The sequence below is a fragment of the Myzus persicae genome, unplaced genomic scaffold (genome assembly GCF_001856785.1).
Source record: "Myzus persicae strain clone G006 unplaced genomic scaffold, MPER_G0061.0, whole genome shotgun sequence".
NCBI lineage: Eukaryota > Metazoa > Arthropoda > Insecta > Hemiptera > Aphididae > Myzus > Myzus persicae.
Genome location: NW_019103884.1, coordinates 54,575 through 78,670, shown reverse-complemented (window position 1 = coordinate 78,670; position 24,096 = coordinate 54,575). Strand labels below are relative to the sequence as shown.

At 28.8% G+C, this 24,096-nt stretch overlaps 2 protein-coding genes across 6 annotated transcripts; both read left to right on the top strand.

The window, feature by feature from the left end:
• The first annotated feature begins 50 nt into the window (after nt 1–50).
• LOC111035863 (paired mesoderm homeobox protein 2-like) lies at nt 51–5,275 on the top strand. Of its 4 annotated transcripts, none has more exons than XM_022317667.1 (6): nt 51–613; nt 945–1,057; nt 1,127–1,253; nt 2,318–2,441; nt 3,122–3,224; nt 4,764–5,028. In XM_022317667.1, the coding sequence occupies exons 2-6, from the start codon at nt 949–951 to the stop codon at nt 4,955–4,957; spliced, it is 657 nt and encodes a 218-aa protein (XP_022173359.1). In that variant the 5' UTR covers nt 51–613; nt 945–948; the 3' UTR covers nt 4,958–5,028. The 4 variants fall into 4 exon arrangements, with proteins under 4 accessions (XP_022173359.1, XP_022173360.1, XP_022173358.1 ...); XM_022317668.1 differs by lacking the exon at nt 51–613 and adding an exon at nt 624–852 and having other exon boundaries at nt 4,764–5,029; XM_022317666.1 differs by lacking the exon at nt 51–613 and adding an exon at nt 624–866 and having other exon boundaries at nt 4,764–5,029.
• A 2,054-nt stretch (nt 5,276–7,329) lies between these two features.
• On the top strand, nt 7,330–22,966 carry LOC111035867 (centrosomal protein of 290 kDa-like). Of its 2 annotated transcripts, none has more exons than XM_022317679.1 (30): nt 7,330–7,661; nt 7,728–7,851; nt 8,434–8,549; nt 9,489–9,692; nt 10,119–10,254; nt 10,789–10,925; nt 10,993–11,097; nt 11,744–11,862; nt 11,932–12,064; nt 13,841–14,173; nt 14,235–14,448; nt 14,681–14,846; nt 14,916–15,036; nt 15,097–15,374; nt 15,448–15,610; nt 15,678–15,818; nt 16,439–16,631; nt 16,721–16,902; nt 17,049–17,214; nt 17,280–17,460; nt 17,518–17,746; nt 17,807–18,088; nt 18,163–18,518; nt 19,454–19,858; nt 19,918–20,059; nt 20,312–20,504; nt 20,580–20,764; nt 20,845–20,984; nt 21,054–21,222; nt 21,551–21,829. In XM_022317679.1, the coding sequence occupies exons 1-30, from the start codon at nt 7,473–7,475 to the stop codon at nt 21,827–21,829; spliced, it is 5,781 nt and encodes a 1,926-aa protein (XP_022173371.1). In that variant the 5' UTR covers nt 7,330–7,472. The 2 variants fall into 2 exon arrangements, with proteins under 2 accessions (XP_022173371.1, XP_022173370.1); XM_022317678.1 differs by having other exon boundaries at nt 7,473–7,661; nt 15,091–15,374; nt 21,551–22,966.
• Nucleotides 22,967–24,096: the final 1,130 nt, after the last annotated feature.

Here is a 24,096-nt window from a genome sequence, read left to right as displayed (position 1 = left end):
TATAATATACAGCCGTATATATTCAATTTTTAGCGATTTATTTTCATTTTAGTTTACCTATATGAAAAAAACTCCTTTTAAAACTAGCAGATAAAAGTTTCCGTACAAAACACTTTTTTTCCTTAGGAAGCAATGGTTGAGATCACTTGAAACAAAATATAATTTGTATTTAACCCCGCGAGTCTGAAGACTAACAACCATGGATTTTGCGATGACAAAATTAGACGTGTGTGAAGACTCGGAGAAGCATATTTATACGAAATAATAATATATTTGTTGACATTCAATATATCATTCTACAGTTACATTAGAAAAAAAATCGATATGTTATGCAAGAAAATAATATAGTCGACCGAATCCATTCGCGCTAATCAGGAACGCACTTTTGCTGCTTCCGTAGAAGCTCGAAAGTTCAAACCGTGTACACCGTTCTTTGTAGTTGACAGCAAAACGTGTTTTTTTCTTAATGTAATAATAAAACGCGCCCTAGTTCGCAGAAAAAATATATTATTATATCGTACACTGTACAGCGTCCTAACCGAATTACGCTCATTTAATTATAATAATAACACTAAGGTTCCAGTGACATAATTAAATTTGCCATCACAATAAGGTCAGTAGTATAATAATAATTCACAACTGATATATTCAGGGGTGTACACACGAGGGGGGATAGACCCCCCAACGTAGACCAGATATTTTTCTTTTTAAATATTAAATTATTGACAAATAATTGGGTGATTACCTAATCTGTAATTTTATTATTTTATAATACCTAAAAATATTTTATTATACCTAGTTCAATATCCTGAATTCCAGAGTACTCCGCAATGGGAAAATTGTGTGTACCGTGTACGCCACTGGATGTATTATACTTTATTTTTTTTATATATTATAAATTAAAGACGTAGAAAATTCTGTATTAAACATGGGGTGGCGTTTAGGGATATGGAAGAGAAGGCGATATTAGACATTTCAGATCTGCGTTGCACAGAAACGGATCCCGGGGATACCACTACGGTGCTCGACGGTCTTTTGGGAGCTGGACCGCACTACGGTAGGTCGTCGTTTTGCATTGTTAAATAACATGGTAATAATAATTGGTGTATTCTGTCCTCGTGTACAGATTACGGCGATGTGACCGGTTGCGACAGCCCTTCGGATCGATGCGACGACAACGATCAATCGTCTGGATCTCTGAGCACTGACCAAAATTCTAATAGCAACATCAAGAGGAAACAGCGGAGATACAGGTAACAGTTGCCAGTAATTACTCAGACTCTTTGTTTTGTATCAGAAGTGGTACCCAGGGATGTGCATGGACTTTCAATTAAATTATAATATTAAAATACGTAGGTTGTAGGTAGCAGACACCTATCTAATATGTAGGTACTAGGTATAGATATATAACTATATAAGTATAATAACCTAATACAATTTTTAAAATACTGCATTAATAAAGTATTTTATTAGTTTTGAAAAAAAGTATTTTTATAAAACTTGACATTTGAAAAGTGAAAACAATATATTTTGCATTTCATCTTGAAATTTTCAAGTAAGTAAAGTACTTATTTTGGCTATTTCTGCCTACATAATATATCAGTGCAGCTTAGCCTTTGACGATTATACAAGCCACAGTCGTACTATATTCTTCAAGAACATAAAATGAAGTTTTATTGTTTTTAGAACTTGAAAACAACGGTAAAGTCAGAATTAGGCGGTCGGACTTATTTTTAAACTAGGCCAAAGTAGTTTTATATAACTATATAAGAAGTCAAAGAAAGTTGTCGATTTTAAATGTCCGAAGAAGCGAGTGATCACGCCGAGTATACCTATATGAAAATACTATAAATTTCAAGTAACCATGTAGCTTTAAAATGAAGTCTGACCACCAAATTCAGACTTCACCATTGTTTTCAGTATGCTTAGTTCCATACGTTAAACCAAAAAAAAAAAAAAAACAATTGTTTAAAACCTTAAGTTGTCCGGTAAAACAGAAAAGTTTCAAACATTCTTATACTCAAAAACAAAGAAAATTATACTTAAAAATTTTAAAAAGTAGATTTTGTAATAGTATAATACAATAAATAAGTGCAATGAGACCATCGACTTAGTCTTGTTAATTTATATTTCATAAGGGGTGCATTCAAGAGTCGCTCTAAAAAGCTTAATTCTATTCTTGCAATAAAAAAGGATTTCTTATACGTTAGACATTTAATATGCGTGTTGTTTTGCTGACTGCTCGTCACTATAACATTACCCCATTGTCTAGACCCGTTGTAGTTGATGAATATTATATTTGGATTTATGTTTTCAGAACTACGTTTACGAATTTCCAACTGGAAGAACTAGAAAACTCGTTTCAGAAAACACATTACCCTGACGTATTTTTTCGCGAAGAACTGGCAATGCGAATCGACTTGACTGAAGCTAGGGTGCAGGTACCTAATACCTATATTTTACATATTACCAAATAACCAATCCCGGATTAAGGAGGGCAAGCGGGAAGTACGGACGACTAGTACCGGGGGCCATATTTTTCTACAAAATATGTTTGCACACTGACACTGCACATTCAAAAGACATTTCAAAAAATAAAATACATTATGTTCTCATCATGAAATATTACTAAATTATAAATTAATATTTAATAACTATGAGATTCAATAATATATAATTTATATGTATGGTATAGTACCATATAATTATAATATTACGAGTTTATTCAATAATTAATATTATTAATATGATGTTCAATTATTTATTGATATTAGGTGATTTTGACCTATTCAAGTAAAGTAGAAACAATATTTTATATTACTTAGTGTCTAACGCTTAAAATATAACTCATTGGTTGTTGTATCGACCATAGTATATCTGTGTTTAAATAATTTATAATTGTATATAAAACATAAGGCTTAACAACCGTTAAAAAGTAGTAACTATTTAAAAAATGTTTGAAGTGAGAAAGGTTGCAGTTTGAGAGTTATTAAAACTAAAAGTGTCTAGTGTTCTGAGGCCCGATATAGTTCTTTAATCAGGACTTCTATATTACTGCTATTTAACCCTTCCTTAGCCGATTAAAAATGTTTAAAACAAATTTTGTCTAAACAATCTATAGGTGTGGTTTCAAAATCGTAGAGCCAAATGGCGGAAGCAGGAAAAGACCTTGGTTTCCCAGCACCAGAACCAAAACGAACCAATTATAAACCCTTGTCTAACAGGTTAGAAATTAATTATTAAGACCGTAATTATTTTACTAACACAGTTGATAGGTGACTTAATATATATAATATATTAATATATTATACATATAGGTATTTACGTATTTATACCTATATAAATAATAATATTCACGAATAAATATTCTGCAATCTGCATAGTACAATATAAACGGCATTACTGTATATATTAGTTGGAGCGTGTAAGGCACTATGTATATAATATAATGTTTGTTATATTTCAAAAAATACTAGTAATATGCAATTATTATAATTTAACAATTTATTTTTAAATTGTAAGCTTTTTCCTGCGTAGGTATTCATTAATTCGAATTTTCCGATTTTTGTATTTTACCATTTATCGATAGTTAACCGATAATATATGTAGATTCCTAAACCATTGATTAAATTTACTTAATCAATGCCTAAACCCAATCACTTACTAATTAGCAGATACTAATATAAATAATCGTAGGTATTCATATTTCATATAAAGTTGTGCGTTATCCTATGGTAATTTTATTTCCTCATCACCCTTACAGTATATAATGGATGTGTTCAATTCGAATTCAATGAAAAGATGTACCATTTGTACCATATAAGCGCAAATAGAGTTTGAGATTTGGAAAAGCTATAGGATAATAACATTAAATAAGCTTAAAAAACTTCTCCAAATTAAAACAAAATATCGATTTTGTCAAAAATAAGTGGTACGCTGATTTTTATTATTTTATTAAAGAAAAGTGGTTATTCCCTACTAATTACTATATAGATCAAATTTTCTATCATAGAAACCACCCTCTATGTTGAATATTGAAACATGTTTCTTGCTCAAAGACGTGACGACAATAACACATACGGAAATAAGTAAATTAATGAAAAAGAAGAACACATAGGTAGGTAACTATTATTGTAGTTACCTACCTATAATACGAGTAATACGACAATACTAAAACCAATACACACAAATTGTTTTTTTTTCGATGTATTTTTATGTTTGGAATAAACTATCTAATATTATAATATATTAAGGTAATACTTTGAGTTTGACATGCCTGAATTAATACTTCGACCTATCCTATAATAATACCTGTGATAAGTACCTACCTTTAGTCTTTAGGCTTCAACTCGTGAAGTTATGGCGGCAACTGTTATATTTCCACTAGACATTTTGACTCTTTACCGACAATACCAATAATAGTGTTATACTTAGTAGCAACCCTAAATTTGCATGTACCTATTTACCATAATCTAGACTCTAGATTCTAGAGTATTATTAACCATGATGATATCGAATCGATTAATTTAAATACAACATTTATTGAAGTTTTGTAATCACTATTATTTTAGCTTTTAAATACCTACCTGGTGTTATGCTGTATAAAAATAAGTATTTAAGTATAATGTATAACATTTATTATTCCTTAAAAACATTGGTTATCGTTTTTATAGTAGGTATTTTATGTATAGGTACTGAATATTATTATTAAATATACACTGTATATAATTCAAAGGAATTTTTTTCTTTTTAATTTTTTCCAGATAATCCAATATTCGGAAACTCTTCTAGCCTCCTTCCTCAGCCAGATTGGAATAATTTATGCTCTTATACTTCATTTCAACCATCTACGACGTTCGATAAGGATCTGCAAGCAATTGATATCGACAATGATTTGCTTCGGTTCAAAACAAGAGAACTACATGAAAACGATATGCTCATGTCACCACCTTCATAGACCTTCATAGATATTGATCAATTGTTAAGTAAATTGTTAATTAAAGAATCTATATACAATTATGTTAATTGTCTGTTTTATATCATTCGTTCAATCATATACCTTATAGTTATAACTTTTCCAATTCTAGAACAGAAACGTCGAATGCGTCATTTACTTATATAGGACATTAGGACTCAAGATTCATATTTAATATAGGTAGTAAGTACCTTGTACTTATACCTACAGACTAACACTAAAGCTCAGTTAAGTTACATAGGCCTACATAGGCTACCTACCAATTTTAACTAATTGGAAAGTCAGTAGATCATACGAAATATAATGCAGTAATTCCAGTGTAGTTTTTTTAATGGAACAAACGACTAATAACCTCCCTTTCAACATGGTCTAAAAAAAATTACAAAAACCGTTTAAAATCTTTTTATTTTTTAAAAATTCAAAAATAGCTATTTTGTAGTTATTTATTTAAAATATGGAGAAAAAAATTGAAATAAGTTGGATTTTGAATGATGAAAGCCAATTTAAATTTTTTTAAATACAACATAATGTAGTAAAATTATATGGTTTTTACACTTTTACACTTTTATATGTGACTTCTAGTACCTACTCAAAAACCTCAAAATATGTATGTACATATGCATTTAAAAAACAAACCATATGCTCTTAAATTATTTTCTAAAAAATTTAATATTATATAAAATATGAAACCTATTATATTTATAATATTTATCTGGAAAAAAATATAAAAATATATTTTGAATTAATTGATAAAAAGTTGAAATAACAATTTCACGTTAATCAACCAACAGTACATATGCGATAAATTATGACAACTGAAGTTTACTTCCTGCAATCCTACACGCACGTCTCGATGTTATCGGCCAGATAATTAATTACCTAAACGATAATGTTAATATTATATATACCTAAGTTAACAGTGGACATTAGAAATATAACATTTTCATGCAGATTTTAATATGTTTTATTATAATTATATTAAATATCAAAATTTTGAAAATTTGATCATATACATACTCCTAGTTTGTCTAATATACTCAAATATGCATTTATATGCAAAATAAAATCTTAATACCTTCTTGCGTTATGCGTATGACTTGAGAAACATTTATACATCACTTATATTGTTCTGCGACCTTTCTAGACGAATATGAAAAAACTAGAAGTCTTCAGCCCTACTGGCTACTGATAACTAATGATAATCAAACAGGTAATAAAGAACACACTATATAGCCTATATAGGTACTTTTTGATATTTTATGTAATATTTTTAATTTATTTTATAATATTGTTCAATATATCCACCTAGAACTGCTATATGCACAACTACCATGCCAGTTTTATAGTACCATGATCTTTGTAACGAAATTAGAGCTATTATCAAAATAGCCAATAGGCATGTGAGAGATATTTCCAGTCACGCGTTAATTTCGTTACAAAGACTATAGGCCAGTACAATTGACTTGTACATAGCCGTTCTGAGTTCATGGTAGATATATTGAATAATGTAATAAAATAAATAAAAAATATTACATAGAATTTTGATGAGTATAATATAGTGTGTTCACTGTTCTTCACTTTTTTTTATCTATTGGATTATTAGCAGTAGAGATCAAAGTGGTAAAGTCGTACAATTTTACAATATTAAATTATGTGATATTTTTGAAAATATAAGTTGTTTTCATTTAATCAAAATTGTAAAAAAAATCTTAATTTTGGTTGCTAAGCTCCTCCCTCTCCAATAATCGTCAATGCTTGATCCTCATAAATATTATTCTTTGTTATGCAATTGGCAGACTGATTTATTCAATATAGTAACAAAAAACAATAATTTGTAATGACGTATATCTGTATAATATAATACCATTGATTATAGATGGTACCTACCTATTGTTTGGTATATTTCTATTTGCTCAAAAGTTGATATTGGTTCTTAATGATATGTGTCTAAACACCCTAAACTCTAAATAATTATTGTAGTAACATTTTTATATAGGTAAAATAAACATTATAGTTACAAATTATAATTATAAACCTTTTTTATACCTGCATGTACAAAAACAAATTGATGATACCTAAAACAAAATATTTTATTAGGATGTTTTATATTTTAGAAAGCTATTAATAATTTGTTGATCCCTTCAGGTAATACAGAGTCACCTACTGCATAGGCCTTATTATGAATATTATAAGCCTTTATGAATGACGTGTTATTGTTTAGTTATCGGATATATTGTATAATATATGGTTATTGGTTGCATACTATATAGCGTATACGATATACACGTTGTAAGTTGTAAAAATATAGTATTATAGCGTGTTGCTAAGGCAACTCTGAAATCATAACAATTAGTTTGTTGTTGTTGTTATGTGCCAGAATATTTGAAACATTAAAAATAAAAATTTATTTTTCTATTGTTTTAGATTATGTTTAATATCACGTGTGCATGTATAACAGTAAATAGTAATAGTTAAGTGATCTAAGTAAAACACAAAAATGGTACAGTTAGAATTAAGCAAAATGTTAGCAGTCTCTGTAGATGATATGAACGAACAGGATCTGGAACAGTGGTATGATGAAATCACAGTGACTGAGTGCGATCAACTGGATTTCGAGTTGGATCGTCGACAATGTGAAAACATGTTTATCATTTTTCGACGCATATTGATGTATAAAGGAGAACAAGTAAGACGAATATAAAACTCCGTATAGATATTTAAAATATACTATGATTGATTTTACAATATAAAGGTCGATTCTCTGATGACTGAAATTGAAGATTTGGCCACTAAACAAGGAGAAGAAGAAGCGAGAAGATTAAAAAAAGAGGAAGAAACGAGAACTATTAATGTGGATGATTTATCTCAGAATGACCGTAAGTGATGAATGATTATTGATAATTTACTATACCCCAGGACAATTTTATTTTGTGAATAGTTAACAGTAGGTTGTTACCTATATTTTCTATACATTATTATTGTAGTATATACATTTATCGACTAGATTTAATGATGTAATGTTTCGATTTTATTGATAATCGATTGGCAATTGCCAATCGGTAATGCAATCAAGCTATCTGAGCATACTATAATTTTATTCAAGTTTAAATATTTAATACCTCTCTACAGCCCCTACTATTATGAAAGTGTCTTTAATGGGTGCCACTATTCATCAAAATAATGAATCCGTCATATTTGTTACTTTTAGTCTATATTCTTGTTGTGTCAAATGATACAGATTGTATAAAAAATACGATTTTAAACTATAAATATATATATATACTATTAGGTAATACAAGTTAGTTGGGTAGTAGCGGTGTACACATGTAGTGCTACAAATACCTACCTATATGGCTATATTTAATATTCAAATGGCCTACTAAGTTATTTTTTAATTGGATTGATACTTGATTAGTTAATATTGATTTAATTTATATGCATTTCAACTGTTTATCTAGAAACAGAAGTAATCCGAAAGGAATTGACAAGGCTCGAATTAGAAAATGAACGTTTGTCATCGGATGTTCAACAACAAAAACAAGAAGTTGATTTTAAAGTCAAAGAACTGGATAAGGTCATAAAATATAGATTATTATTATTTACTTTGTAAAATGCAATAAAAAAATATCTAATGATTTAAAATTCTGAGCGGAGCGATGAATGTGTTGATTTTACAATGATGTGTGTTTTTTTTTTGTCTGTCATCACCTTTGAGGTACTAAAACTCCTTCGATTTTCTTCAACAGCATCTTTTTGGTAGGAAACTGAATCTATTTGGTACTTTGGGGGGGGGGGTTCAAGAGTAAAAACTATAGTTGTAAAAATGGTTTTCAGAAGCGTTAGGAAAAACAAACAAACAATTAAGGAGAGAAATTGAGATTTTTACTCGAGATCAGTTTTCGAAAAAAATCGATTTTGTATTTTAGCGATATGATTAGGTAGATATAATACATTTTCATAAAATTTTTATATTAAAAATTTCTATTCAATATAAAATTGCCGAAATATTGCGATCATTTTGAGCTATTTTTAGATATAAGACAATTTCGAGTTTTATGAGCTTTTTTTAATTATTGTCGATAAACATTTTTTTGCTATGTCAAAAAACTTCAAAATGTAATACAACGTTCCTCGTTATGTTTTGGCTGATGGAAATTAAAAATAAATTTGATCATAATTCCACAATAATTTTTTATGCGGGCCTGAAGTAAAAATGTTGACAAAATTCATCAAAATCACGAAAATTGGCTATTTTTTTTTAATAAGAAATTCATAAAAAAATTTCTCTGTTCAAGTATTGAAGATTTAAAATGTTTATACAAGATTCTTCTTGAGATTTCCTATTCATTTAACAAAACAAATTTACCGAAAGCTCAAATTAATTAATATAGAATGATTGTTGAATTCAATGTTAACACATCCATTTTCAGTGACTCTTTAGACACCTATAATATAGGACAGATCATTACCCACTTACCCGTTTTTTTAAATTATGTATTTATTATACTTATAGATATCTGCACAATTATCAAAGGTCGAAAATGAAAGAGATTTTCTTCGCCGAGAACTTGATGCTGTACAAGATGATATTTCTGGACGTCAACTAGATGATCAACCTATTGAAGATAACTTGACTATGGCTGAAAGATTTAGAGATTTAACAGAATCTGTCAGACAAAAGAACCAACATATTACACAATTACTTAACGACATCGAGGTATAATTTAATTAGATTGAATTATATCGTATGTTGTAACCCCCCCCCCTCCCTCCCCCCCGAAATATAAGTATGTGTGTAGAATTAGTATTATTAATTTTAGTGTTGAGAATCCCGACTCAGGATTTCTATAACCCCACCAGAAATTAAATCCTGTATGCGACACTGTGTAGTACTATAGCATGTATATTAGTACCTATATACTACATGTAGTACTTATTATTAATAAAAACATTTTAATTTAAATTTATTTTTAGTACCAACCTTGATGCAAATAATTAAACGTATTAACATAATTCATGTTAAGATTTTCAAATGCATGTTAGAAAAAACATGTAACTCAAAGAAATGTATTAATTGCGACCCTCCCGAGTCTCGCTACAAAAATATTCTGATTGAACTACTGACAATATTTCATGATTTTAGATATCAGAAAAGGAAAATAGAATGTTAAAACAATTGCTAACAAGCACGAGGGATGAACTTCAAAATGCTACGCAACACTTGAATACATTAAGTGCTGAATTTGGAAATATGAAATGTTTACAGGACGAATACACAGGTTTATTATTATTTTTACTGTATTGTCGTAGTAAATAGTAGCCAGTAGGTAAATACTACATTACTAGAATATATTCAGGGGTGGTCAAACTTGATGAAAGGGATATTATCTCTCTTAAAATATGCAAAAATATGCAGAATATGATGCAAAAATATGCATTATAAAATTTTTATATTTAATCAATCAAGTATGTAATGATGTGTAAACACTCATTGACTGCATGTATATGATGTTGAAAATAGCAACATGCATTTTATGCAAAACCCTGTCTTTAGTTATAACACAACATACAATTTCAACTACGATTTAACGATCATATCACAGAACATTACCTGTGTATCATATACCTGCAATCAATTGAATTTTCAACTAAAAAAGTCATATGCCGAGATTTTAAGAAGAGAAAATCATTCATCCTTCTCGGGCCTCGGCCCCACCCATACAACAATATAATTTTACCACCACTGAATATATTATTGTACCACAATTATTGTGATTGTTACTAATTCAGCTATTCAAACTATGATATCATAGATAAAATTAAAACATTAGAATTGAACGATAAGGGTCTTCGTAGTCAAATTTCTGAACTAGTAGCAGAAAAAGAAAAATGCGAAGATCAAATTGATGAATTGGGCGAAGAGCTCGACTCTAGAATAAAACAATTAACGGTAAACATATGAATTACTTTAACAAAGAAAATTTATTCCAAGTAAAATTGTTCTAAAAATACTTTAGGAATTATTGTCAAGAAAAGATGAAGAGATTTTGAACTATAAATCACGGATTGGATCAACGGATTCATTTGAAAATCAAAATACGTATTTAGCAAAACTTCAAGAAGTATGTTAATTACTTTATAAATTACCCATATAGTTTAACTACAAGTCTACAAATTACAATACGTAAATGTATAATTAATTAATAATCATATAAATATTAATTAATATCTACAACTTTGCCAAGTTGAATATATATTGATTAATTTAATGGTTCAGCAAAATTTAATGGACCAACCATGGGCCAAACAATCATGTTTAAGCATCTGTCGTGTCGTGTCAAAAAGTTGAAGTCGACCAACTCTGAAAATGTCACGGTACATCGTGGTTAGTCGGGTTAATGAATGATACTATGATTACGACGGCCAATCATAATACGGTTATGGCACACGACACGAGTCACAACAGACGATTTATGCATTTAAATATCGAGCGATTGTTTTTGGTTTTATTCAACCTGTCATTAGGATGGCCAATGGCCATATTACAAAAATGATATCCACAACATAGAATATAAATCTAGCTTGTATTAAGCACTTTTTTGTAATACTCTATGCAACTATGCTATATTTATATAGTACATCATAAATGATAGGCACACCCAAGACCCAACAAATATTTTTCGAGTACCTACATTTCTTACTATAGAATGACAACGCTTCTTTATTTCTACACACAAGGTACCTAAGCAATAACAATGATTATTTTAGACAGTAGCCAGGCAAGAAGACCAAATATTGGAATTCCAAAAACAAGTCCATCAAGCAACCAATGATATAAACCGGAGTGCAGCTGCACTTGAACGACAGAAAAAATTATATAACGATTTGTATAATACCTAAATATTGCATAAAAGTTGATTATATTAGTTTGATTTAATTTATTATAATATTTATAGACTTATTAAAAATAAAGAATCTCCCGAACTAAAAGACTTGCGAACGAAATTATCTGAAACACAAGAGCAGTTAGAATTGAGTTTGGAAAAGAGTCAAAAAGCAGAAGAAGATGCTACCGAGAAAGCAGAACAAGTAACATTAAATTTAAATATAATTGAAAAACTTTTTATAGTCATTTTTAGGGCAAACATTTTTATGTAATATAGAAATTATAGAAAGTCAAAATAGGTTAATATTTATGTGGTCGTTCCATCCAATATGTGTAGGTATTTTAAAAAACAACTCTTTTAATAAACAGTTTTTACTTAACATTCATTTTTAAAATTTTAATCGTACAAAAAATAAAAGTATAGAGTAATGGATATTGTTTAATAGTTATTAACTATTAGGTTTATGGTATTAAAAACTCATCTATTTATTTTACCTTATTTATTAAGACGTTTTCTAATATGTTTTACAACAGATTGATAATATTTACCTCATAATAATATTACTATCAATATATGCTTGTTAATAGGCAGGCAATTATAAAAATACGAAAAACGTACCTACTTATTGGTAAAATATTTAAGAAAATTAATTTATTTCAAAATATATTCAAATTTAATATGTATTATTATAATGAATATAGGTTTTATTTTATTTAGGGGATATCTATGAAACGCTGTATTTTTTAATCAGAATTGAGAAATCCGTGTAATTATCTTTTTACAAAAAAATCCGCACCCTAGTAATTATTATTAGATATCTAAGCAATTGTATTTTATTACCTTGTAATCATTTGTATCATACATGGTGATTCACAGACCATGACACCTCCATATTTCCTTTAATAACTAGGTAATTTATTGAAATTTCGAATTTTCGACATTAAACATTTTTATGCTTCAAGATTTTATATAGGTATACCTACCCACCATTCAGGAAGTATCAAACTTCAATTATTCAAATCAGAATCACCATTTTTTCTAGTTATGGCTTTTTTGAAAAATTGTATAGTATAATAAATAAGTTGATTTGGAACGAGTGTACTTACCTTAGGGGCGTAATTAAAAGAGGACGAGGGAGATACATCAGTACAAATCTTTTTTATTTTTACTGTTGACATTTCGATAAATTTGTATTATATCTAAATAAAAGTATCTTGTTTTAATACCTTTAATAAAATTTAATATTCTTGTCTGCCATAATATTAAATAAATTGTATTATAATGACGCGTCGATTTGGCCAGCGATAATACTATAATAGGTATTATTCTAACCGAATATTGTATTATTTTCGTGTTCCCCATTCTCAAAATACGGCGTGTTGGTTGTTAACGCAGAAATAACTATACCTAGAGAGCCTTAGGCTTAAGGCTCTCTAACTATACCTATAGGCTTACAGTTCACACTGCAGAATAATTATATTCGTTATTCTGTGTTATTACTTTATGGACATTAGTCATTACTGATTAGGGATATCAAAGTTAATCCTAAAGTCGAAATAAGCTGCCTTGTTACAGATTTCAGATTATGTAATATTAACTTATAATACCTGCCTATTAATAAATATAATTATATATTAACCAATATTTTGAACTCAACTATTATTTAAGAGGATGTCTGTGCACTATTTGTTTTCTCTTTGACTCTTTCTGGTCCGTGAAACTCGGGCAAAACGCATTCAAGGAAAATCATTTTTTTTAATGTTTTTTAGTAATCTTAGGGTAAAATTAACAATCACAAAAATTATTGTGATAATTATTTTGAATCACTCTGTATCCCTGAATAGTATTTTGATACAACACGGTAATGTAAACAATTATTGCCATCTCAATTAATAAAAAATATATATATGTTTCATAAGGATATTTTAATTTAATATTTTTAGCACATAAATAAACATTATTATTTTTTTTTTAATAGATAAGCAAATTAATAATACGTATTCGTGAATTTGAATCTGGCGAATATGGCTTAGAAGAGGCAACGGAACAGATAAGAAAACTAAAACAAGAATTAGATGTGCGAGATAATCAAATAAAAGAACTTATAGATTCAAGCAATCTACTTCACCAGGAAGCTGATCTATTGGAGCAAGATAACTTAGCCATGAAGGAAAAATTAGGTTTGTCAGTGGATGATGTTGTGAGACCAAAAGGTATGATGGCTAGGCATAAAGAAGCACAAACAAAAATAACTATGTTACAAAAAGAACTGGACGAATGCAAAGAAGTTATTGTTAATCTTAAATTAAAAGTAAATTTTTTTCCTTTTACAATAATGAAAGATTATTTTAATTTAAATATATGTATTTCAGAATCGTAGTTTGAATAAATCTACTGAGTCCGTTAAATATACCAGTTCAGATGGAGAAGACGATAGAGGGAAAATTCCTATTAGATCTGAAATTTCCAAGCAAGAGATAGATATTGGATCTGAACTTGAAGATAATGTTAAAGAATTAATCGAAGAAAATGAATCACTTAGAAAAGGAATGCATGAAATACTTGATAGTGTACATAATCAAGATGGTACCCAACTTACTATTGTTTATGTATTTAATTAAATAACTCACACTATAATTACCAATTATTAAAATATAAAAAAAAAGTATAAATTTTGTGTTAAATATTTGATATTTAAGTAGATAGGTATATTATTATCTATTCTATAAGTTTATTAAGCTTAACTCATAATAAGCCTAATATATGTAAAACATCTTAGCCAATAATTAATTATATTAATATAGTTGTTACAATTCAGGATTAAGTGTTGTACGGATTGAATGCCAAAGCTTAGAGAGACTTTTAGAAGCTATGGATGCCAGACATGTAGCTGGATGGTATCAACCTGGCATGAGATTATTGGCTCGAATCAATAATTTGGAGGGTGTAAACTCCAATCTAAGACACCAACTTCATTCTCTACAGTAATTTTTAACCAATTTCTTTTTAATAAAAATATTACAAACTATCATCACCTTATAATTATTACTCAGTGATGCACTAACTGCAACCAAACAAGAACTTATCAATGCGCAGAAAGAAGAAATAAAACTTGATAAGTATAATGTATCAGAGGAAATAAAAGAAGATGAACTTTCAGAAAAACTCAGAGAAGTAAAATGTTTGTTCCTTACATTTTATTTATTTACAATAACAATATGCTTATAGTTACAGTTTGAACGAGAAAAATCCCTTCAACTAGAAGAAGAAGTAAAATTATTTCAAAATAAATTTCAACAATTACGAGATGAAATGAAATTAGTAAATGATGAATATGATAGTGAAAAACAGAAAATAAAATTATTGGTAGATAAATTAGAACTAGAACTAAAAACAAATACCAATAAGGAAAATGATTTGAGAGAACGTTTTCTTGAATTGGAAAAATCGTGGAAAACAATGCTTGAAGATCCAGATCAGATTAAACGTCAGCTTTCTTATAATGTTATAAAGTAAAAATTTTATTTTCATAATGCTTACCTATGTGCATATATATTTAATATTTACATTAAAGCATATAATTAGAGTTACAGGATTAACTGAAGAATTACAAGTGATTAAACGAATGTATCAATGTTGTCTCGAAGCAGAACAAATGTTAAAGAAAGAAAAACAAAAAGCTGTTGAAGATGTTTGGACATTAAAGGCAGCTTATAGCAAAGAAATGGAAAATTTATTAAAAATTCAAGTGCATATAAAATATACATATTTATTTGTTTAAAAATTAGAATCTAATATTTTATTTATTACCTTAGGAAGAACAAAAAAATGAAATAAAAAAATTGAATAATCATATGAAAAACGTTGTAGACATAAGTGAATATAAAATACTGAAAAATGATTTTGAAGTTTTGACTGCTAAACACAGAGAAATATTGCATTTAGTTTTGTTTAAGGTGTGTAATTTATAAATTAATGATTAGCTGAAATTAATAGTTTTAAGTATGAACTTTTTCAGTTATTTAAGAGCAATATAATTGCATTATTTGTTTTCTCTCTCAGACCAACACACAGCATATATAGATAAAATGCTTTCACCTAAAATAATTTTTTATGATTTTTGAGTAATCTTAGATACTAATCACATATTACAAAAATTATAAATGATAATATTTTTGACAGTATGATTTATCTGTTTTATTTTTATTTTCAAAATAAAAATAATTGTTGTAAAATAAAATGATTGTTTTGAGGCAATATTTCAACAAATCAATATGTCATACCCTCAAATAAATGATTCTCAATCGTTTTTGTAATGGGTGATTTTACTTTAAGATTACTCAAAACCATTAAAAAAATGATTCTGTGTAAATGTGTTTTGTCTGTTGCACGTAGGCTAGAGGGAGAAAATAAATAGTTCACTGACATCCTATAAATATTTATACTTTATTATTCACAAGGACATGATGTGTACCACTATATATTTATGTATTAAATTGCTTAAGCAATATCTTGTAAGGTAGTTCTATAATAGTTTAAATAAGTTTAAATAGTATAAAAATAAATTTTATCTTAGGAGGATACATTAAAATTATCATTAGAAAGATTAATGACAGAAGTTACTGTCTTAAAAGATCAACGGTCACATTTTGTGATCGAAGTAGCAAATTTTTATGGAACAGATGATGAACTAACATCCTTAAAGGCGGAAAATATAATTTCTAAACAACGAGCTGAACATTCTGAAAAAATGTATTCTCTTTTAAAAGGTTATTACTAATTATTTATTGTATTATATTTTGAGTTAATTGAATAAAAAAATTGTAAATGAATTAATAAAAAAATATGTATTTTTCAGATCAAATGGAAGAAATGGAATCTAGATGTAAAAGCCTCGAGCAAAACCTTTGTGATATGCTTGAAGCAAATTTACAATGCCAAACTGAAGAAGTGCGGTTACGGGAAACAACAGTTAATATGGTAGATGAATCAGAACATGCTAAAGTGTCAAACCAATTAAAAGATGCCCATAATAGTTTAGTAAGTAAATTATATGTTATAATATTACCTATAGGCTAAAAATCTTTGTTGTTGAAGCCTTAATAAACTTTATATAAAAAAAAAAAAAAATATTACCTATGCCATTTATCAATTATATTTATATTTTAATATTTGTTTGGTGTTAGGAAGAAGCTATCGGAGAAAGAACTAGATTATTGAGAATACTAGAAATAGCTCAAAATCAAGTACATGACCTTGAGCAACATCACAAACGATTAGACCATCAACATGATGTAATGCAGAGACGTGTCATTGAACTTCAAGCTTTGAGTGATGAAAAAGCAACAATCGGTTTGACAAACTTTTTTATTAACTTACATAATTTATCTTAAAAACATTTTAATGAACATTTACAGACAAATTAATGCGTGAGATTGCAAATCATGAAGTCAATCTAATGGCAGCTTCTGTTGAAGAAACAAAACTTAAGACTATAATACAAGATCAACAAGCCAATATTGCTGGCTTAGAATGTAAAAATGATAGAATTTTAGAACAACATGAATCAATAACTCTACATTACAGAACAAAAATATCGTAAGTTGATAGAGTTAATGAAAACTTAATTTATTGGTAAAACATAATATTTTCCAGACGATTAGAAAAGATAATTTTTGAGTTACAAAGACGTTATCATGGAACTGTACCTTTAGTGTCTGAACAAATTTGGGTTTATCACAAACAAAAACTAGAAGAAGCATTAACAATAACTTATAGAAATTGGGTGTATGACGATAAGCCAAACGATGTTGATGAAATAGTCTTTATTCCAACAAAGAACACTGAAGATTATCGTTCAAAGTACACACAACTACAATTAAAGGTAACCAAAATAATTAAAGTTGATTTATTATTATAGTAAATAATTTAAAAACTATTTCAGGAGCTTAAAGTCCAATTAACCTGCAATGATTTACAAAAAAAAAATCAACTTTTCACAGAACGCATTGAAAAGCAAGATTGTTTTATTGAAAGTCTTGAGAAAGAAATCATGCGAATGGACTCTGATTGTATGCATAACTATCTATCATGGGGAATCCAGGAATTCTCAAATGATACAAAATCCAAACCAAAAACACTAGATAAACAAATTAGTGTGCAATCAGAAAATAGCTTTAGGACTTTAGAAGGAAAATTAGAAGATCTTAATAAACAGTTAACAATTGTAAGTAAAAGTCTGAAATACTAATAATTAATTATATTTAAGATAATATATAATAAACAACATGTATTATATAGGCAAATAAAAATATTCTCATTGAAAAAGAAACTTATAATTCAACTATCAAAAAATTACAAACTTCCTTGAAAGAACTGGAAGATGCTAAAGTTTGTCTAGAAAAAGAAATATTTGAAAAAGATGATCATATTAGGAAATTGACTGTTGAATTGGCATCTAATGACATTCCTGAAACTGATACTCAAAATCCTGCTTTATTGGCCACAATAGAAAGCTTAGAAACAATTATTAGTCAAAAAGAAGAAACTATAAATAGACTTCAAGAGTTATTAAAAGAATGTCGAGAAGATCATACAAAGGAAATAATTGAATTACAAAAAAATGCTGAAGTCCACAGTTTTAGTATTAGAGAAAAGCAAGTTTCATTATTTATTATCTTTTTATTTATTAGAGTATAGCACTTTGTTATGGACGTAAAGAAAGTAAGAAGTACTCAAGGTGTATGTGAAAGTAATAGAGAATATTTATGAAGGGGCAACAACAAAATTAATGAGTGAAGGGGAATAATCAAAATAATAGCAGTTAGTAGGTAGGTGTGCAGCAGGATTCATCTCAATGCTCTTGGTAATGGACAACATTACGAAAGATATACATTATACTGTATGAGGTGCCATGGGGCATGATGTTTGCAGATAATATTTTGTTAGTAAGAGAAAACCTGGAATAAGTGAACAAGACATTAGAAAAGTGGAGAACAGTGCTAGAGGTAAAAGGACTAAGAATAAGTAAAAATATGATTTTGGAGAAAGAAATAAAAAGTTAATGGAGCAAGACTCAGAGGATGAAGATAGGAAATGATGAAGTGTACAAAATTCAAGTTAGTAATAAGGTGGTAGGACAGAGCCCTATAATGGTGTTTGACGAGGGCGGCTGGCAGCACCACAATTAGCGAGGGTATTAGGGGTGATGCGCCCTCAAAAGGGCCCTATTATTATAATAAGCGGACCTTTTTCAGTCTTAAAGGTTCAACATAGGAGGCTCCATAACGTTATTTGCACCTGGGCCCTTTCGTCTCTAGTTGCGGCACTGGCGGCTGACTCCATATAGTTGAGAGAGAAATGCGAAGCAAAATAAGAACAGTTTAGTGTTTTTGATCTATAATAATTGCTGGAATAAAGTTGATGAAACATATGTATTTTTGTATACGTATTATTATATTATACAGCATACATGCAAGGTGTAACAGAAAGCTATGATAAATATCATATATCAGATATGTAGTCATATCTTTCTGTTACACTATGTATAGTGTGTATTTGATGTTAATTTAATTATTTAAACATTTTAAAGATCACAAAAAGATATTTCATCTCCTATTCATTCAAGTAATATTAAATCAGTTGTAAATCAATACATGCTCCGGATAACTGATCTGGAAGATAGAATTAAACAAGCTGATGACGATCTTAACCAAGCAAATTCAGAAAAAGAACACTGGAGTGGTGTAGCTGAAAGAAGACTTAAAGAAATGGAACAAATGAAATCTGAAGACGACTCAAAAGAAAAGGATGCTGAAATTATTAGACTTAACGAAATTATAATGGGATATCAAAATAGAAGAGATACCCTACCAGCTCAAAGAGACCGACTGAGAGTTGAAGTAGACAAAATGAAAAAGAAATTGAATGATTTTGAAAGACGTGAAAAAGAAGATAAATCAGAAATACAGAAATTAAGGCAGCAATTAATTTACAGGTATAAAAATGTATGAAGCAATTTTTTCGTTTAAATATTTAAAGGATATTCTATTTTAGGCCTCCTACTGGAGGAAAACGAGATGAAGCCATGTCAGTTGTTAAAGAAGAAGCACTATTAAAGAAAATAAAAACATTAGAAGTACAACTTGATGATTATAAAAAAAAAGATGAACAAAACAAAATGCTACGAAAATTAAAGGTTTTAATATTTATTATATATTTTAAATAATAACAAATATTAGTATCGGTACCCTCAGCTTTAAAAAAAAAGTTCTTATTTTTAGTTAACATCAAGACCAAGAAAGTATAGAATAAAAGAATAACTACATATTAAATTTATAATCGATAAATTATTTATGTTTGTTTTGCTTGCTATTTAGAAATTTATTTGATGAATTATGATTATTGTGAATATAAATCACTGTTTTAACTTTTTTATCAAAATTTTTAGTCTGATGAACAAGTTGGTAAGTGGGAGATGAATAAAAGACGTCAAGTAACAAATGAAAGAATACAAAATCAATTATTAGATATTACTAGAGAATGTGATTCACTTCGTCTGAATAATCAAAGGTTGAGAGATAATTTAATGCGAATGGAAAAGGATAGAAATGCTTTAGAGCTAAAGCTAAAATTGGCCAATGGTAAATAAATTATACACTGTAATTTGTATAATTAGTAAGTAGGTACATGATTTAAATGAAACTATTTGTGGTTAGCTGCAGTCCAATCGAGTGCATTGGCAAATAGTCTAGTTGATGAATTGACTTTAGAAAAAGATAGATTGTCAAATGAGTTATATACTTTGCGTACTGCTAAAGAAATGATGTCCGGTGGTACATCACTAGCTGAAGTTGTTGTTGAACTGCGTCGAAAAATATCAACCTTGGAACTATTACAAAAAGTATATTGACATTTAATTTAAAAAAAAAAAAAAATAATAAGAAATGTAAAACTTTGTATATCATTATGTATTTGTTTTAGGGTGGAAGTAATGCTTTAATTAAAGAAGTGGAAACATTAAAGGACAGTAAAAGTAGATTATTGAAAACTAAAGCTACACTTGAAGAAGAAAACGCTAGACTACAAAAAATTGTTGATCGTTTGCAATTGACAGATAATCTGTATGTTTTTATGTCAAACTTTATTAAAATAATTGAATCAATCAATCAAGCAATAAATATTAATTTTAGGAGTGGCGTATCCAGCTTAAGTTCAGATTCAGATTATCCTAATACAGATAATAAGCGTACAGCAAAATTAGAACGTTTAGTAATAATGTTAAGAACTGCTGTAGATAAACTAAAAGAGGAAAATAAAAACTTATCGCTTGAACGTGTAGTTACTAATATTGATGATAAGGTACCTTTTATTATTTTCTGAATGTAGCATAATGTAGAGACTAGAGAAGATGTCTTCTCTACATCATAGAACTTAGAACTGTGTTTTAATTGAAAATTCTCAAAAACAGAATTTTTAAAAATTGAAAGAATATAATTTCACTTTTATACAGATATAGGTAATAACACAACAAACTTTTGATTTTAACCCACAGATTTCACTATATAAACATGTTGTGAACATTTTTTAAATGGGAATATTTTCAGTATTTTCCAACACACTAGACCTAATTACATAAATGATAAAAATAACATTGCTACTAATATTATTAAATTATTGTTATGAACAGAGTTATGTGGAAAAATTACAAAGTGAACTTCAGACTACACAAAGCTATTATTTGGATGCTAGTGAAAAATGTACTCAGTTGGAACAGCAATTACAAGACTATCATTCACAGTATGAAGCTGTTTTCACAGAAAATGAGAATTTAAAGATCCAGTTAGAAAAAAAATGTTATTTATTGAGCAAAACCAAAACCATGTTACAAAAAGCAGCTGCCAGAGAACAACAAACAATGGAATATCCAAACAGCCAGAGAATTAATAATCTTACTTCCTTTGAATAGTTGTATAAGTAATTTATTTTTGTGGCACCGTTAATTTTTAGGACATATTTTCTTGATTTCTTCATTTATTTATCTATTCAAATATTTGCTCACTTGAAACTATATTTTTAGATCATTTTCTTTTAAAAATGTTTATACTATTTTTCGTATTCTTTTAATTATATACATTCATTTTTTATAGTTATTACAATGCATACTTTACCACATGCTTGTAATATTTTATTTATTACAAATTTGTTTGATATTATACTATAATAGTATATAATATAATTTTAGTGAATACTATGTAATCCATATGTCCATATAATTCCATATAATTGATAATTTTGATTGATGTACAACTAAGTGGAATCTAGAAATTTAATGACTATATTGTGCTATACCATTTTACGGCCTATTTTTTTTATATAAGCATATTGTCTTCTGGTTTTGCTCATTTGTTGTCATATTGAGTATTAAGATCTGGCCAATTTTTAATATTTTTGACGAGTGCTGCTCGTAGTCGTGAAACTTTTAACACATATTATTACCAAGACATTACACTTGTAAAGAACTGGTAATTTTTGTATTTTTATTAATTCAATAGAATTGTAATAAAAGTCTTGACAGTGCCTTTGGTCTACCGAACACCAAAATTAGAGCCTATAGTTAGGTCGATTATAATAAATCTATTTTTTTTTAACTAAAGATCTCTTTCACATTTTTTTTTCAATGTAAACACTGCTATCGTTATAGTTCCATTATAATATTTTAGTTTAAATGTATAACTAGTAACTAGGTAATATTTTTAAATGCATTAGCAAATTTGTCAGGGACATTAATTGATATTACCACAATAAATAGTTTATGTAGGTAATGATATCAATTTTGTAAGTAAGATTATCTTTGGAGTCCATCAACTCGAGCACTTCACTTTTACTTTAATTAGTTTTTACTTTATTTAAGACATATTTTAAGTAATATAAGATATAATTGTTAAGAATCTAATTTAGGAACTATTTAAATATCAATTTTAATACAAATAAATAAAGTTTGATAATATTGTCTTTGTATTAAATAATTTTATTGAACAAGAAAAATATACTCTTTTGTCTGTATAACTTTTTCAATTGAATATACAACTGTATATGCAACTAACATTTATTTTTTTTTTTTTTGCTCACGTACTTTTAACCTAACCCTAAACGGCGCAACACAACATGCGCCGGACGAATTTCTTCGTCCGGCTCCAAATTGTGCGACGCCGTTTGGGATGTATAGGCTCGCTGGCCAACAACTCCAGGACCTGACGAGTGACTTCACTACATTTGTCATGCGTTTCGGGTTCTGGTTGGTCCATCGGTGAACAACGTAGAAGGATGTTCGGTGCTGAGGACCACCGACAGCCACCCATTAATCTTTTATCTATGCAGCCACCGAATTCGCTTGTCTTCAGGATCCCAGCCGATGTTACCCGAAGTTCCGGCTCTGACGTACACGTTGTCGTGTCAACTCTGTCCGGTGTATCCACAACGGGGGAACTAATCGCATGGTCGACCAGCGACATGTAATGACGAAACGTTTTTCCTGCATAGTTCGCTACGGGCATATTGTTTTCCGGTGGACTGGATGGTAGTAAGTTTGGTCCGATCTCTTTGGGCTGCTGAAGTAACTTAGACGATTGTTCAACTGACAACGACTGATAAATCTCGGCGTCTCCTACCTAGTTTCGACGACATGTTGTGGCCACGTTTGGCGTCGACGAGTATCTTATTATGACCTGTTCTAACGCTGGTTGGAAACGTCGATGGTATGTGAAATTCAGCCGATCTAAGCTCTTCGAACACCAACTTCATCTTATCACTCTCCGTCAACTGCAGCTTGATGGATTCAGACGAGGTAAACTTTTTCAAAAATACGTATTAAGCTAGTACAATGATATAGCAGACACGCAGATCGATGCTTCAAGGTAGAGTAGCAAGTGGGTAATGACTCATATGTCAACAATCTTCGAGTGACAAAAATAGTTTATACTAGTCAAACCTATCGCAACGATGTTTTGTTGATTTTGTATCGGCCAGAAAAATATTAGGAACTCTATTAAATATTGTTACAAATACATTAATTTAAAATTTAAAAAAAAATAAACGTTTTGATTATATGAGTTTTGGGTCGACCTTTATGTTTTATTTTTAAAAAACAAGAATGTGGCTCTTTTGTAATAATATCAATTTTATTACACTATGGAAACTGTAGGAGGAGTTAGCTGAAGAAAAGATGAAAAGGCG